At 39.0% G+C, this 18363-nt stretch overlaps 1 protein-coding gene across 2 annotated transcripts in view; it reads right to left on the reverse strand.

Moving 5' to 3' along the window:
• The window catches only part of TNFAIP2 (TNF alpha induced protein 2), a 45584-nt gene that overhangs the window by 18162 nt on the left and 9059 nt on the right, over positions 1–18363 (reverse strand). Inside the window, exons 2-9 of one of the 2 annotated variants that reach the window (XM_086937851.1) lie at positions 18022–18207; positions 15672–16323; positions 13696–13810; positions 10416–10538; positions 9226–9326; positions 7337–7435; positions 2942–3071; positions 127–249 (exon numbers count right to left, since the gene is read on the reverse strand). In XM_086937851.1, coding sequence (XP_086793977.1) covers positions 127–249; positions 2942–3071; positions 7337–7435; positions 9226–9326; positions 10416–10538; positions 13696–13810; positions 15672–16323; positions 18022–18207 — 1529 coding nt within the window. Of the gene's footprint in view, positions 1–126; positions 250–2941; positions 3072–7336; positions 7436–9225; positions 9327–10415; positions 10539–13695; positions 13811–15671; positions 16324–18021; positions 18211–18363 lie in introns of both variants that reach the window. The other variant, XM_086937850.1, reaches the window with a different exon arrangement.

The following is an 18363-nucleotide window of genomic DNA, read 5'->3' on the forward strand; positions in this document are numbered from 1 at the left end:
TAAGGACGTTCAGTTTTATTCGTTCACAACTTTGCTACATTTGCACATTACTTTCAAAGCCAATAATGAATTAAACCCATCCAATATGTAAATAGTTATCATACAACAAATTCATCACTCATTTACCTGGTAGTAGCAGACTTTAAGAGTCTTGAATTTAAGCATGTAGGTTTCTGATATCTTAATAATTTGGACCATAGTTCCATGGCTACATAGCCCATTCTTCTGTGACAGCTTTCTGAAACTAGGCTGGGGAGAAAAGACAAACTATAAACATCAAATTTAAATGTACAATAAATAAAATCAAGACAAGGAACTTTGCACCTAGTACGATGGAACGCATATTTTTTAAAGAAAACATGAGCCATCTTTTTGTTCAGCAGACTCATAATGGTTGCCCTTTTAGACATCAATTTACTTTGATGCAGTGGCTATTACTTGTGCTCTCTCTCATAACTCTACAACCACCATGAAGTTTATTTGATATGTCCTAGACAACTGTAGTTAATTTGTTGAGTCTATGTCTGGTTATCTCATCCTACATTGAGGACGTCTGGCAGATGGTGTCAATATATGAGTTCAAAATGCGGACTGAAGATTCATTTCTTCTTCAAAAGTATTGATTGACTTGTTTTAGCACTATATCCTTTTTGACTGGTGGATGGCCTAGGCCACAATCTTGGGCTCAATCTCCCTCCTTCATGTATCTTCCCTTGTTTCTCTATTTCAAGCTGATCACTATAGGAACCTGTTTCTTACTCAATGTAAAATTAAGGTTCCTGTTAGGACCTCCTCTTTCTGGCCACAGATAGCCTCTAGGGGAATCCTTATGCTTATTTCAGTTTTTTGCTTGTGCTCTTACGAACAAGACCTCACATGCTTCTTCTGGGGACTGGCCTGCAGCGCAGGCCTCCCTTCCAAAGCTGAGCCAAGGACCCCTTATTGACATCTGATAACCTCTGTGGACAGGAGTGAGCAACATTGCTGAAGACATCAATCCCTCACAGTGAGGAAGTGGGTGGGCTAATAAGCAAGGGGGTGTGTTCGCGAAAGAAGATATGAAGGAATTACTGAATTAGAAATTGAGTGGGTCAGAAAGAATAAGAGTTATATTTGGCCTCGTGCCTTAATATGGCATCAGGGTGCTCTGCACCATAGCTAAATTCAAAAGAGGCTGCTGGTGACAATTCTGGAGCTCAGACAGTAGAAAAGAACATGTCTAGAATGAGATCATTTTCAATACTGAGGTCTTCATTTTGTTATAGAAGGTTGGTAATCAACTTATGCACAAAATGATGGGTAAGAGATTGCTAGGTTTGTGTCTTCATCATTGCAAAGGCGGTACTATTCGATACCACCTTCCAGAAAGATGGAGTGTTTAGTAGTAGCAGTATGTACCTAGTTTGATCTTAATAACCACATTCACTCTTAAGAAACAATGGTTGTAAAAAGCTTTGATTTTCTCAAAGTCGACAAATCTGATTCACTACAGAGTTGCTTAAAGGAACATTTATATGCTGTGTTTACTTCATCTATATTTAATTATCAAAAAGGCTTGTCTTAAGGAAATTTGACTCCTGTGATGTGAAGATTTTTCATTTATTTTAGAATGGGAAGATTAAATAAAAAATGTAATTCAGGAACCTCGCTGACTATTTACTTGCCCAGCACTTATGGAATCCCCAAAATAATGTTTGCTTCCTGCATTTGTATTTAAAAAAATGTAGACATGCAACCAAAACTATTCAGATTTCGTATGAGATTGGCGCAGCGAACATATGTTTTAATCTTTATCCATTTTCTAAATCATTTTTATATTAATAGAGTGTTTTGCAGCTGATTGTAATGGTATTTCAGGTCCTGTTGAAGCTGAACGCTCTTATTGGGCTAAATAAATAAAGAAATATAAATTATCGAAAGGTATTCCATATCTATTTGTAAGACATATGTGGATTTCAGCGTGTATGTTTGTTCTCTCTTTCACACAGGAGTAGCCTTGCTGTTGGACTTTGTATCTATTGTAAGGTGTTCATGATAAGTCTTTGCAGGTTGAGGTAGATCTGTTTAATTTTTTCACGGTGATGATGGACACCAAAGTAGCGTGCTATCATTATCAAGGGGCAGGAACTTGAAGAAACAGAGGAGGAGCGGATGGAGAACCAATTGGTAACAGCACTATTAGACAGCAATCAGGTGCTGGGAGTCAAAGCCGCAAAACAGTAGTTTAATGGGCAATAGGCAAGAAGAATAGCTGCAATTTGTTACTGGTGCTCATGGCAGGGACATACAAAGCCTTAATTTAGCTTTCTTAGTTTCGAATATCAGATCTAATCATTGAACATATTTGCAAGAGAACTGTGCATACTGGATACCATTAAACAACCCAGTTCCATCAGCAACTTATCAATAACAATGCAAATCATCGTTCTGACAGCTCAGCAGAATTTTGTGTTATCAATTCATATTTTTGATATTCAAGTAAAGGCATGAGTGAAAGGTGCATATATGTGCATATTATGCACTATACTTAATGTCGTAAAGTTGTGCTACTTTGGTTCCATTTCTATTAGAGTAATCAGCACTATTTTGTGGTTGCAGTAAACAATGATGCCTGTTTTTCTGACTGTGTGTGTTTTGTGTGTGTGTAATATAGGGTGTGTGAGATGGTGTGTGTGTGTGTGTATGTGTGTGTGTGTGCGTCACGAGCATTGTTATACACTGTGGTAGTGAGGAAACTGGTCCAGAACACGTGGACAGAAGGTAGTCAGTAAAAAGCTAAGCCTGGTGAATGTCATGTTTGTGACATGCTAACCGTGGAGTTCACACCTGTAACCAGCCATTCGTTTGCCAAACATATGTTCTAAATATACACATATCATAAAATAGCATAAACTGATGCAGCGGTGACTTTTGAGTAGGTTGCATCAAACATTATACACACCTGCAACTCTTGAAACAAGTCTTCAAGCAATGTGTCAAATCCAGTCGTCTCAATTTCGCGCAATGTATCATGCAATTTAGTTTTAACTTCGTCTTCAAAATGGTGGTTTTCAAGATTTGTGATATACTCTCTGGAACGTGATGCAAAAGGTTGTTTCATCATTACAGGTATAAACTACACATTGCTAAATTAACAGCAACAGGAAAACTGCATGAAAAAGTATTTATGTTTTACGGAATCATGGTTAAATGGTAGCAATAAGGTACATTATTGGTTCTAAAGATGTTAGTCGGTGTACACAACATTATAAAAATAACACACATGAATTTTACAATTATGGAGTTCACCCCACAAATCATAATTTCATACAAATAATTGTAAATAAAAAATAAATTCAACCAGCTTAAGAATCTGACATGGCGCCTTATTAAAAGATGTAACAATTTTTAAGTGAAAGTTGCAAGTGCAGAGAAAATGTTCTGTATCTGAAATGAATTAGTAAAGATGCGTGCTAGCACATTTCTAACGTTAGTGCAAATGAGATTTAGATAACATTCCGAAAGTGACACTTCACAAAAAGGTATTCTTGGAGAGCTGTCTGGACACGTCTCACAAATCCACAACCATCTGTGAGCATTGGTGCATATAGAACGTGCCTTTGGGCTTCGTCCATGCTACAACGATGCATCTCTCGACAGGTCACATTAATTTGTGCTACCTCTAGATTGGGGCAAGTAAATCAAAGTACACCGCTGACGAGCGATCCCTACACTACAAGTGCAGATTAACCTACTGCTTATGTTTACGAATGGGGATCTAATGCAGTTGTTTTCACCTCTTTCACAAGTGTGAAAATAGATGTTAGTGACAGTCAATAATGATCATTTCTGCAGCATTACCTATTGTCTGTCTCCAGGAGGCCGTCGCCTCCCTTACCAAAGTAGAATGGAATAGTCTACAAGGGCACAATATACACATGCATTTTGGACACCTATGTTCAACTTAGGAGTGTTAAGGGTATGATCTCCGGGTGCAAACTCACTTTTGCAATTCGCAAAATGTGAGTCTGCACATGTAAATTGATTCTCATATGCAATATTACACCACTAAGTACATCTGCTCTGGGTGGCAGGGAGAGTGTCTTCCGTAGTGGGAATACCATTGAACTTTGGGCAACACTCTCACATCTGTTACTTTGACGAGTATTCACGTTTCCTAAAGCACATGCTCACCCCGAATACACTTGGGTATTTATTCTTGACAAGGATCCCAACAGGGGCGTAGCTACAAGTAGTGCAGTAGGTGCATTGGCACCAGAGCCCAGATGTTTGAAGGCCCAGTAATGACTGTCTCTTACTTTGTAACTGCAAAGGAGCAGCTTTTAACTTGCTCGTTTCAAGGTCCATAGCACCCTTGCAATGCCACTGAAGTAACTCCAATGGGAGAATGGTAAGGGCGTAACCACAAAATTGGTTGGGATATTGGGAAAGAGAGTTCTTCCACTGGGAAAAATATTTTCTTCGTCGAGGAAAAAAGTTAACTTGGGTGCATGTGCCATGGCTAAGCATGTACACATGCATAATTGTATATCTTACACAATTAGTCGTGTAAACACTGACACATCTGGAATTATTTTAGAATTCCAAAAATATGTAAATGTGTAAAAATGAGCCAATCTACTTCACGCATAGGTGTCAGGCTCAAACTGTGCCTAGACCGTACAGAGTTGGCATGCAGTGATGCAGAACAAGGGTTCTTCAGAATGGACTTCTCTCCTCCATGAATCAGGTACTTAGAAATTACACCTCTCTCTGAAGATCTACATAGAGTGGAGAACATGCTCCTTTGTCATCACTCCTCTGTTTTTGTTGCTCTGTGGTTTATTACTAGTCAGGTAACAACTACAGAAACTTATGTTGAGATATGAAACTTCACTGGATCCAACAGGAAAGGAATTCGGGAAAGGTATTCAATATCACTGCCATTGTACTGAAACTAAGGTTGACGGTCTGTGCAAATGTGATATTGAGTAAATAGTGGATGGCCTGGAGGAAAAACCAGTCGACCAGTAACAAATGGTTCGTGTTGGAAAATTCAGCGGATCCAACAGGAAAGGAATTTGGGAAAACAACTGAATATCACTGCCATTTTACAGAAGGGTTAATTGTCCGTGTAAATGTGATACTGAGTTAATGGTGGATGGCCTGGAGGAATGACAAGCAACAAATGTTTTGGGCTGAATACTGTGGCTGGATTATGAGTTTATGGACATCTACTGGATAGAGGAATTGTTAGTTCATTCTGTTTGCGTTTTGGAACTCCCTTTTGGTGTCTTTTGGCATCTGTTTGTGTCACTATGGTTTATTTAACTGAGCACATTCCCATAACGACATCTGCAGAAACCATTTGCTCCTTCACAGATTAGGGAGACCATCCTACTGCGGGTCAATAAGCACACAGTATCCAGTCAGGAACTTTAAACTTGCAACTGATTGTTCTAAGGTGTGTGTGCTATTCCATGGAAGCAACACACGGCTATAACATCCAGAATGCATTTGGTTATCAAATAAATATTCAGAAATCAAACTTGTGTACTTAATGACCTGGAGAGAGGTGGTCGCACTTAAAATGAAAGACACAAACCACACAGTTCTATGGGTAGATTTAAAGGAATTGTTGGTAATATTTCAGTTATTTGCAGAAGTTTTTCTAGGATTTCCGCTAGAACTGACACTTACAACTTACAGTATCAAAATAACTGCCACATTATATTACGCGCCTAATGAATTCAACAGCGCTCTGCTTTTCGCATGTAAATCTAACTCTAAAAATTACAGAAAGCAACTTTTGTGGTGATTTTGTTCCTCATTTGTGGAGTAAACCTACTTCTTACTTTTTGGATTACTTTTTGGATTACTTTTTGATTACCTTGGCTTTAAACATTTAGCATATTTCTATGCTCAAGAGTACTTCAGGTTATTCTTACTCCCTGTAAGATTTGCAACACTTTAGTTCCTCATTTGTTGTTATTCCGCACTATCACAGTTGATCCTTTGCTATGCGTAATACACTTTTGAATGCCAATTTCACAGTCTGGTACATATATTAAGAAAGCTAATCTCTCACGAATGTGTGTGGGTTGCTGCTTCCTATTTAAAAAAATAACCTGCTAGTTTTGACCACCGCACGTAAACCACCAGTTTTGCACCATGTATTGTGTCAGTTGCGGATAATTGTGCAGAATCCGGTAATATGCGTTTCATCTCCTTGTAGCTGCTGGGCCCCACAATTCCTGAGCAGCTGTCTCAGAGGCTACTCTTAGAGTGAGCTGCTGGCCATAAATTCTTTTTGATACTCTTACCCTACATTTTCGGCATAAAGAAGATATAAATAAAGCAGTCAGACTAAAGTTAGTACTATTTTAAGCTACAATGAAAAAAATGTTATGGGCCAGTTTTGAATACCGACTTCATTGTTGAGAAAAAAACACAAAACTTTGAACAATTTCTAGGAAGAAGACTCGAAGGTCTATACCCAAATTCGTTTTTTAATAATGAAAAGATCTAAAAATATAAATGGTCGATAAGCTCTGTCGGAATATCTCCACTATAACCATTAAATGAAAGCAAAAAAAGGAATTTCATAAAAAGACAGAAGGTATAAGCAAAAAAAGGTAAGAAGAATTAGTAAGGGAGGGGTAATTGAAGCAAGGTAAGGAGTAATAAGATAGAATGAGGTAATTATTTAAAAAAATCTGAGTTGTGAGCAGCATGTGAGATGGATGTTGTGATGGGAGGGGTATGAAAATAGGGATTTTATATTGGTGAGGGAGGCGAGGACACTGGGGCACAGCCAGTGGTGAGGAAAGAGATGGAAGGGGCAACGATTTTTCCCAAATTCCCGCTAAACAAGGCAATACCAGAGGAGGAATGAAGCGGGACACTGACCAGAAAAGAATTAAAACTAAGGGAGCCACCTACATGAGATGTCACGGCGAAAAAATAAGGGGGAAATGGAAAAAAGATGAGGAAGCATGGGATACTCACAGTGGATTTATGGTACATACGTAGAGTTGTTTCACTCATTCTGCCACCCTGCTAAGCCCTATCTATTTGTCACAATTTGTAGGTCACCTGAAACATATGTATCCCATTTATATATTTTCAGCGACAATTTAGTTCATCCCAAGTTTTAGTTATGGGGTAATTGGATGAAACAGAAGAATGCAGACACCGACCTGAACATCAGCAGTAAAAAGGTCCTGGCTAGTAAAGTGAGTGAATAGTTTAGCATTTAGCCGTGTGCTACTCATAAGCTCGTATACAAAAGTGTTCATTGTCAGCTTAGTCTTCCTATACCATGCAATAAAAAATGGATTTATGCAGTGAAACTTACCTATAGTTGTCACAGCTATTGATATTGGCAATCACAATGGGCAGAAAATATTTGTGCTTCTTGTTCGCCTCTATAAATTCTTCAAACTTTGCCTTACATCTGGTAAAGGAATTGAACATTTGTATTAACATTTGGTCCATTAAATTAAGATTTCCTGTTCTTAAGGAGTATTTCGCAAAATCACACATTGCATGATTAATTCTTGTGTATGAGGACAGAGACTTTCAGAAGGAACACAGCTTAGATGTGGTGAAATATTGATATATAGACAGCAAAGGGGATGTAGAATTTATCCTGTATTATTTATATAGATGGACATAGGCCTTCAGGATATACAAGACAAAGAGTGAGTGAGTGAGTGAGTGAATGAGTGAGTGAGTGAGTGAGTGAGTATTGTCCAAAACTAAAGGTCGAGTAATCAATATCCAGTTGATGTGAAATGCTTTCCTCAAAATTTAAATCTGTTTTATTTTAGGACTCAATAGGGGCCTGATGTATCAAAGGTTTTACCTTTCTGTGTCTAGGTGGAAATGTGTTTATACATAAAGGCATAGGTGAGATGTTTCTGCAACTCAAAGCAATAGAATACAGGAGTTTTTTTATTGTGGCCAAACACTAGTAGATGATTGGACGTTTTCTTTGAAAAGCAGACAACAGCAGGCTAATAGGAGTAGTAGTGTACTCCCAGAGCTTGTCTCCTCAAAAGAAAGGTAGCCAATATCTTCGCTGCTAGGAAAGAGGAATGAGAGGTCAGCACTTTTAGTATTTAAATTCATCAACTATCTCCCTTTCAGAAAACATCCATGTGAAAAAAATACCTTACATTCTAAAAATTAGTGTCTACCTCTAGCTCGTTGGGATTTTTCTAAATGATCACCGGGCACCAACAATGATCCCTTTTTTTTAGTACAAGCATGTTTCTAATACAAACATACTGTGGAGGAAAAGAAATTCTGGCGAGTGCTACTCGGTCAGACAAAGCAGACAACTGCATCCCTAGGGCCAGAGTTTTAGAAGGTTCAGATGTAACTTTCCTAAAGGGAAACCTAAAAGAGAAAACACAAACAATGTATTTCAGTTTTAGCACCAGAGGATTTCTGGAGGTGAAGAATCTGTTGTGCAGTGTGTCTTGTGACGTCCGGAATAAAACTTTTTGGCTACAGTAGAGAGACTAGAAGGAAGCATGATCTGTGAAGTAGACATTGTGGTAGGCCTAGCGTCTGTAATTTCAGACATGATACTGGGCAGTGAAGTGGCTGGACTGTTGGTACCTGTTTTGAAAGTGCATCTTTTGGCCATTCTGCTTCTGTGATAGGCTTTATGAAAGTTAGATCTGAACGTGTTCCTAGAAAAACCTGTTTTGATATTGGGTCTTCTTGGAAACAAAACTGTCCTGCCCAGGGACACGGATCCTATTGCTATACCTAAGAAAAGTCTGCTTCTCTCGCGACCTGCAGAAATATGTTTCTGTCATTTCCAACACTCATGTAGTGCGAGCATTGAGTGTAGAATTTAGTATAGACTAGAGAGACACAAAGGTGAAAACTAGCACTACCTGCTACCATTCTAGGAACAATACTTTGGTTGTGAGCTGACAGCATATATTTTGAATGTTTCATGGTGTTCTCCTATGCTTCTCCAGAATCTTCAATGGGAGTATCCTGTGAAACTTTTTCTATTTTGTTTTGTGCTATTGGGTCTCCTAAAAATCTGACCTGCCTACAGGAATGGCCCAACTGCTGTGTGATGAAAAACCTCCCTTCTGATTACTTTCTATTTACAGGACATTTTCACTCCTCCTTAACACCCAGGACCTGTAGGCATTGGTGTGCAAAGCCCTACCTCAATAAAGGGAACAAATGACATTTTTCTACATTAAGCGGTCATACCTTTTTAGAAATGTGGCAAGTTGTTGTACCAGTAGAGGCAAGAGCTGTTTAGCAAGCCGAAGAGACACTTTCTTAGCTCCTTCCATTTGTCCATAGAGCATCTACAAGAAAATGGAATCACATTCACATTTAACTCTTAAAACGTTGGCTCAGATGAAATCCATAAGCATTTCTTAAAATACTGTGTAAAAAGCGATCAGCAGCACAATGGACCGGTTGAGGCACTGTGGTAAATTCAATCCGACCAGGAGGTGCTTGACCAATCGGAAAATCTAATACAACTTTGTCCAAGTTCTGGCGCATCACAAGAGAATGCTGAAAGTTGTATTATTGCAATACACGTTATAGAAAACAGCCCTCCTAAAAATCTAACTTGCTGATTGTGCGCTATGCAAATGCCAATTCACAATAAAACATTTAAATATATTAGAAATCAATAAAAAAAAGCTGAGCAGCTTTCCCTACACATTTCATTAAAGTCCAACATTTAGAAACAGACTATATGTTTATATAGGTATTTATCATTTAACAATCTTTAGCGACTATTAGGAATATTTGGCTATGGCTCTCCTTTGTGTGGTTCTCGTGAGCCAGCCATGCTTTGATTGATGTGCCTCACTTGGACAATATTAGAGGCAACAGGGAGGCCAAATGTGAGCTCCACATCACTACTGTTTGCAAGTGAAGAAATCCAAACAATTGTACCCAAACATGGCTGAAATTCTAAAAATCACCTTCGAAGTTCAGAGAAGTTGACACACTATTCACTTGATCCCATTTACATTTTGTGGGAGAATGTTTCTCAATAAATGATAGCGTTGGTGAGAGAACTTAATCCTAATAGACATTTTTTCAAAGTGTTGCTTCCACCAATCTCATTTTAATTGATGTCTTCGCTCACAATTGGTTTTTCTCAAAAGCTTTGCCAACTTTGTGAAGTTCAGAAGGATTCCAAACTTTAAAAACAAAAATCAAATTTGTGTAGGAAAATATTTTCGCCACCGCACACTTCTATATCAAGGGTCACATGATCATAATCAATAAGCTTAATTTAATTTTATTTCAGTTAATTCAAATACCCCAGACTACAAAAAGTCAAATTCACAGCGTTTTTAGCAAAAAAGTTGTTTCAGTTACGGTTAAATATTTTTTCAAGTATTTAATTTCACATTGGGAACTTCTAATATTACCTGAATTATATCGAAGGGCAGTTCACTGTGATAGACCATATTCAATATTATTGGTAGTTTCTCTTCTGTCCAAAATTTAGCTTCATAGTCTAAGGTTTTTTTCATTAGATCTTCGACTAATGACTTTATGGATGTAAACAAAATAAAATCTCAGGTTAGCATGTGTTAGCAAAATAAAAGACACAACCAGTCATATAGAAACTCTCACTGTAATCTTTCTTACAATGGTAAGACACTTATCATGACTTACCAAACACACTTCACACTAGCCTTGAAAAGATTTACACTAAAATACACATATAGCCACTAGTTTGTTAATTTGTCATGCAGGTTAATAGTAACACAAGCTCCCTAATTTGACTTTTGGCAAATAATGAACATGAGATAGCAGAGTTGATCAAGTGGAACGGCCTTTGAGTGGGTCATGGTAAGATCTATTATCAAGAGCATGAACACAATCCATTTAATACTTTATTTTATATACCAAGGCCGTGATTATGAGTCAGGCAGGGCGGAATTACGATATGGAAACCTGCTGTGCCTGATCATGAGTGTGTCAGTCTTCCCACACCCAGTTTTCCTGAATTTGAATTTGAATTTTAAAATATTTGTAGAGCGCTCTTATACCGAAATCGGTTTCATGGCGCTAGAGGCAGAAGACCAGTGGGTGCAGAGGAAAGGGTTATACGACTACAGATCTGGAGAACAAGAGGGTTTTCAAATGTCTGCGAAATTCCAGGTAGGAGGATGACGACCTAAGAGAAAAAGGAAGTGAGTTCCAGAAGGAAGGAGCCAGCACTGCAAATCTGGCCCCACCAGACTTCTGTTTCCTAAAACGAGGGACTGACAAAAGGGCCAAGTGAGTGGAACGGAGTTCTCGGGAAGGAAGGTAAGGGGAAATGGCTTCACACAGGAAAACGGGAGCGGTCCCTGATCTAGCTTGGTAGGTGATACATCCAAGCTTAAAAAGGGCCCTCTCCCTCACTGGGAGCCAATGGAGAGACTGCAACAGAGGGGTCGTATGGTTGAACCTGGGGAGTCCGTAGATCAGGCGAGCCGCCTGATTCTGAATTTGTTGGAGCCGGCGGAGCAGATAAGCCGGCGCACCATTGTAGATGACGTTCCCATAGTCAAGGCGCGAAAGCACCATGGCCATGAGGATGAGCTTGAGTGCAGCAGTTGAGAAGAAGCGGGCGACCTTTCGGATGATCCGCAGGGAAAGAAAACAAGCAGATACAACTGCATTGATCTGCGTATGAAGGGTAAGCATGGGATTGATGAAAATACCCAAGGTCTTAACCTTGGGAACAGGAATAGGGGGAGGGCCAAGGGCAGAGGGCCAGAAGGAAGGGGACCAGGGACTGCAACCACCCCCCGTCAGGACCAATTCGGTCTTGTCCGGATTCAGTTTGAGGTGGTTGCAGTTCATCCACCCTTGGATAAAAAGCATAACCTTCTGGAAATTAGAAGCTGAGGAAGGAGAAGAGGAAAGGTTGAAAACAAGTTGGAGGTCGTCGGCGTAATTAAACACCGAGACCTCCATCTGCTGTAAAGAAAAAATGAGGGGTGAAATGTATAAATTGAAAAGCTGGGTGTTGGAACACGAACCGATTTTACTGGGTGGTAATTCCGCCAAGTAAAATGACGTGAAGCTTTGACACCAGCAACAGCCAACATTCTGTATCCTTATTTCACCCTTTATATTGACTACATTACCTCAGCCACGGCCCGTGGAGGGAGTTTCAGTGGGGCGGAGAGGCAGGGCGGGGAAGGGGCAGGGTGGTGGGTGCTAAAAACTGGAGTATGGATAATTGAAGGTAAGTAAACAATTTAATTAATAAAACAAATTTCGTAGTGCGCCCTGCATATCGCAAAATGTGAGAGTACCCAGCTGATTTGGGTTTTAGGCCATTCGCCTTACCAGCTCTAAACAATTAGAACCCCGCTGCCTACACTCTGATTCACTAAAGAACAGAATCCATTCAAAATCACTGTCAGGTAACTTCCACTCCAACCTGAAAGATGCCAAAGTACTATCACTGTACCCTATAAAAGGATTCGCCTCATATCACTGACTACCTGAACTCAAAGTTTAAATGTAGCACCACCCACTCACGCTCTCATCTCCCAGTTAATTTTACCACGTGCCATTTAAGTTTTATTAATCATCTGTTGTTATTTTCCATAACATCTACATACAACATTTACGGTCAATAAATGAAACACAAGGAATAGTCCAAGCTTTCATCACAAATTCGGGGAATACTCTAATTTACATTTCCATTTTTTGGCATCCTAGACAGGGGGGGCGAGTTGCATCTCATAATATCCTGTGTTTAATGCAAAACCCAGTGGTCTACATTCTTAAGGCACAGAACAGTATGCCTAATCATTAATTGGTACTCAACTATTTCAAATAGATCCTTTCAACAGTTTCCAACCTTCTCTATTTCCATGTAATTGATCTAGGTCAGCAGTTCTTAACCTGTGTTCAAATGACCTCTAGGAGTCTGTGTGGCCTACTCTGGAGATCCCGAACTGTGTTAAAAAAAATAAATAATATTACAATTAATTCATTTATATAAAGAACCTAAATTGAAAATGTGAAGACATTTTCTATATTTCATTGTGGATTAAACCAAATATTTCAAGATTTGAACATGTGTTTGATATAGGCTTGTTTTTGTATTTTTGTGTATTGTTTTGAAGTTCGAATCCTAGAAATTGCTTAGTTCAGGGGTCCCCAGCTTCCAATGATAACTCAATGGGGGCCCTCAGATTCCAGTAATGATTCAGTGGGGGCCACAAAAGTCAAAAGGTTAAGAACCACTGCTCCTATTACAAAGATGCCTGAAAGCATCAACAGTAATATTTATAAACAGGTCAATTGTTCTCAATTCCATCTTGCTGAAGCCTTCCTTTTGATGTAGGGAGTTTGATGCTTTTTCAGAATGCAGTCTTGCTCTGATACTGGGGACATGCTGCTCATGTCCTGCACCCCAGTGGCCTCCACTTATTCATCTGGCTCTCCTGCACTTTTTGAAGGCACACTATCTTTTGCATATAAGAATGCTTGGTATTTTTCTATAAACCCCATAAGAATGATATTTAATTAATGTCACATATTCATCTCAGGAGTCACTAGACACAAGGCCCCCTGGTTTCATGAGAATTGTGAACAAATCACGTTTCATAAACAATATTCCAAAAAATAACAACAAAATAACACCAGTGTGTCATGTAAACATTCACTGCATAAATATGAAATGAACAGACTCACCACAACATTCAAAGTATACTGTATTTCAAGATCTAAAATCTTTTCTAGTGGTAGAAGGGGTCCTATTTTCTCCCAGCACACATTGTGAACTAAATCAGGGTGCATCATTATTTCACTAGAAAGGAAACATAATCATAGTTGCATATTTAATTAGGTGAAATACATAACATATGAAGCAGTGTGCATTAGAACTGAGAGTATGCCACTCACTACAGTATGTCTGCAATGCGAACGCCCTATAGTTCTTTCACATTCAAACAATTTACAGTATAGATTTTGAGTGTAAGCTCTTCTGTATAGAAGGATACATCTTAGCTCAATGTAAAAATTCCAAAGTGTTTACCTTATGCCAACAAAATATATCTATTCCAAGACTGCCAAAATGGCCCTGTAGCTATAAATCTGTTGTTCCTGGTACTAGTCTCACTCCTGATAATATTTAGTGTCAGTGCTTGACAAAAAACACATTTATTGTTCCCCTCCTACCTGGCATACTGATCATTAAGTCTTCTGATTGATAGGCAATCTAAGTGATCCTAGTCTATTACTATATGAAAGCCTCTTGGTTCTTCATACAACCCATCTGGTGGAGATGATTGGCATTCTTTAGGGGCTCAGCTCCCAGAACATTAGGATTCCCTGAACTTAACCAACTTTGAGAAGGTCAGATGACATTTGAGAAAGGAACGGCTCATTGCGTGGAGCTATGTGTTAATCAGGAGTACATGACAGTGGAGGTGGGCAGATGGTCTGAGAAATTCTTGGTGTTTTTGGGGTGCTATTGATTTTCACAAGCTTGTCTTTGGGGATGGGGGAACTTTGACATCCCTAACTTCAGATTGGTAAGGGAAATATAAGGATGGTTGTCCAATGGATTAGTGTTAGATATGATCAGCGAGGTGTTTTTCATTTGAGAAGTAAAAAAAATAGTTTTGTTTCGGAGGTTGCTTCAGCAGTATGATTGGTAATGTGATTGGTGAACTGATGCTGTCTTCATCAGCTTTAAATAAGATCCTGAATTTGGGTAATGGTGTACATTTGCATTGCCAAATATATCTGGAATATGGGCTGATTGTTTATGACTTGCATTCGATTTTATCTTAGGCTTCTCCTTGCAATATTGATCTGTGACCCATTTGCACTGAGGCTGATGAACAGGCAGAAATAACATGTTTTCAGGGAAGTTTTGAAGTCTAAAAGGGCTTTGTTTTTGCAATTTTCCAAGTAGCCTTTGAAGTGGTCAAGAAATATAATTTTGAGAAATTGTGTTAAACTTCCAGCAAAATATAATTTAGGGTAGCTGGTGAAATCCATTTTTTCTTGCATAGATCATGGAGGACATAGATGTAAGATATAATAGATTCAGTTGTTTTAGGGGCTGTTTGGGGATTTTGAAAGTGGAGAAGGCTTAGCTGTGTTTTGTTTTTTGCATGAAATAATATTATTGTAAATGATAGGTAGGCCTCCTCCTGTTGAGTTTTGCCTAGCCATGCTTTGTTTTCGTCAGCCCATGCTGGTGTGAAGGGAGTAGTAATTTAACAAAGAATCTTTGAATCACATGATGTCAAGGTCACTGTGGTGGGCATTAGCTGATCTGCTGTTGTGACTCATGTATTCGGGGCTGGACTTGTGACTTATTTATTCTCAGGTGTGTGTCTTGATAGGAGCTATTCTTCTAATATTTGTGCTTGGGAGGAGTTATTTTGGGAGAGGTTCTTGAAAACGTTAGAAGCGGCTTCTCTCTCTGATTCAGTATTAGTATTATATGTTTCGGCTACTTGCAGGCATGGAATGTCTTATTTATTACTGGATTAAAAGGAACAGAGGAGAGCAGGAGCTACCAGTAACACATAAAAGTGTTACAAGAGAAAGTAAGGATTGCATATGGTCGACATGACATTTTGAAAAGACACCTAAAAACCTCAGACCCTCAACAGAGTATTTATCCCCAATTAAACAAAACTGTAAAATCTTACTTTGGATAGATGTAGTGCACCCAAACCAGCAGGTGAGTGGTATCCTGTTCATCCAATCCGTATTCTGTGATGGTGTTAAGTTGCAAAGAGAAATGCTGGATATAGAATTTTGCATAGATGGTACACACATCAAAGTTCTCTGGGTAAAGCGGTTTAATTTGTTTTGCCACAACGTATAAATCTGATTTTATTGTCCTGCCCATGTGTTCTAACTCATCGGAAACCGATGACGTGGTTTTGTCACTCCTGGTCTGTGGTAATTGACACATTCTTTCTTTAACTGACTGCTTTACTACTTCTTCCCATTTTGCCATCCATTCTCTGGACTCTGGAATAAGTTCTGCTGTCTCAGAATCACTTTTCTTTTCTTCATTGACTTGCTCTACAAGTGCATTCACCGCCTCTTTGAGCTCCGCAGTCGCTACAGGTTCATCTATATTCTGGCTGGACAGTGCACTCACAGATTTGTGGAATATCTTTGACATTTGTTCCCACAGATGAGTATAAAGTCTTGTTACTTTTTCCTGTTGGTTCTGTAATTCCTCTTGGCTGTTACTGATTGTATGTCTTAAAGCTTTGTGCTGCAGATCAATCAGTTCTTGGATAGCACTGTGGAATCTTCCCGAATTAATGGATTCCTCAACGTGTTCAACTGCAAAAATGAAAAGGCAAATATTTGAATCTGTAATGTAGTTCCTTTACATTAGATTAAGACTAAAAATACCAGAATTATATTGTCATATTTAACATAAGTAATGATGCTGACTTTCTAGAATTTCAGCCTTATTATATTACATCAGTGACATCACCAGACAGAACTCCATATCCCAGTGAATTTGCGGAAGAGACTCTGAAATCCCACTTTAATATCAAAGTGCACCCCCTGCAGGGCAAAACATATAAGGTTTATTTGGTCTAAGGCTGCAGTGTGTGTGTGCATTTGAAGTATTTACTTGGCCCACATGATGACGTAATTACTGTTTATGACTCTTATGTTAAGGAAGAATGCCCTTTTTGTATTTATGACATGCTACGAGTATTCACCCTTACACGTTTATTTGTATTATTTTGTTGTCATAATAGCATATTGTTGGATTTATAGCTTCATTTCATGCACAGAAAAATAGCCCATTGTCAAATATGTACCATCAATATTTTTCTCTGTATTTTGGTACATCATGCCTTTTACCATCACCATTTATAACCGCAAGCTATAGCCCCAACTCCATTTTATAGCACCTTTCTTTAGTGCAGTGTTTTCAACAAAGTGCCATCCTCCCAGCTTCCACATTGTAGACCAAGATGTTGCTTCTAAAATGTATTTTCTTTTTAGCAACAGCTGGTAACAACACACACACAGTCACCCAACAATTATCAAACATTTCTCTAACAAAAAGCTGGACTTTTGACTTTGGCTTTTGGCAATGATTTTTGGGATTGGTGGGAGAGAATTTACCAGCCAAATTTCACATGCACAGCCAGACTTCACTGCAGGGCAACTGCACTCGTTTGGGAGATACCCTGCCACCTGGACCTCATGCAACATATCAATGTCTGAGGTGAAATGGGGACACTGGTGTGCCTAGCTTTAGGGTGTGCAAAGCTGAAGACTTTGCTGCCATAAACTTTGACAAATCTACTTACAAATGATACAAAGTTTGCAAAATAAAAGCTCTGCAAATGAAGGGTTTACGACTAAAACGGTGAAGACAAAAACAGCAAATCCTGTAGTGGATAGCAGATATTGGTGGCAACAACTAGCAATGTGGGAAAATACATTCTCTATGCATTGTGCCACACATTTTGCCTTCAACTCCCCTTTGCATTACATTCCTATACAAATATAATTTAATATAATTGTGCCATAAGAGTAATTGAACAAAAAGCACGAACAATTTGTAACGTTCAGGAATCGAGAATTGTGTACAATCGTGCATGCTGGATACATTTTGCTAAGCGTTAAACCTCGTAGGAAATTGGCCTTGCACGCATGTTGCTTTTGCAACTTTGTCAAGTCTTTAACAGCATGCCTTGCAACTGTGCCAAAATGTTCTAAAATATTAACTAGCGAACAGCACAGTCGATTTAGTAGGCCACCACGTCAGGCCTCCATGCACTGGAAGAAGAACACTTCAAGGTGCTGACAAACAGAGCAGACCCCACGGCCACGTGGGACCGACTGCCGCCCAGACAAGTGGGTGACTGTGATAATAACTCACAAACACTTGAGGTAACCAGTCACTGACACATACAAAGGGATGTAGCACGTGCACATCTAATGACTGCTGCTATCTTAAACCTCTCTGAAACATCCCAACAATGTGCATCCCTCTTTTCAAACAATATGTACCTGTGGAAGGTCTCCTTATCTCCATAACATCAATGTTGTTAGGTATTTTCTCAGTATTTCCACACAAGATGAATTTCAAGAAGTGTTTTTTGGCTGCTTTCATTTTGTTCATTGTTTTTTCCGGTCTTTTCCCGTCTTTTGATTTGACTTTGATTTCTGTCGCATTGGTGGCAGCACTGTGAGATCCTGCTTGAGAAAGAAACACATGTTGGTATTAAAAGTAGCCCAAAACAAGACGAACCGTGAAATGAAAGCCTAGATAGGCCTAACCCTGCAATGACAACACCTGGTAACAAAATAGAAAAGAATAAGCATCACTAGATTTCAGCATCAATAGGTAAA

This window comes from Lissotriton vulgaris, chromosome 9 (assembly GCF_964263255.1).
Source record: "Lissotriton vulgaris chromosome 9, aLisVul1.2, whole genome shotgun sequence".
Lineage (NCBI taxonomy): Eukaryota > Metazoa > Chordata > Amphibia > Caudata > Salamandridae > Lissotriton > Lissotriton vulgaris.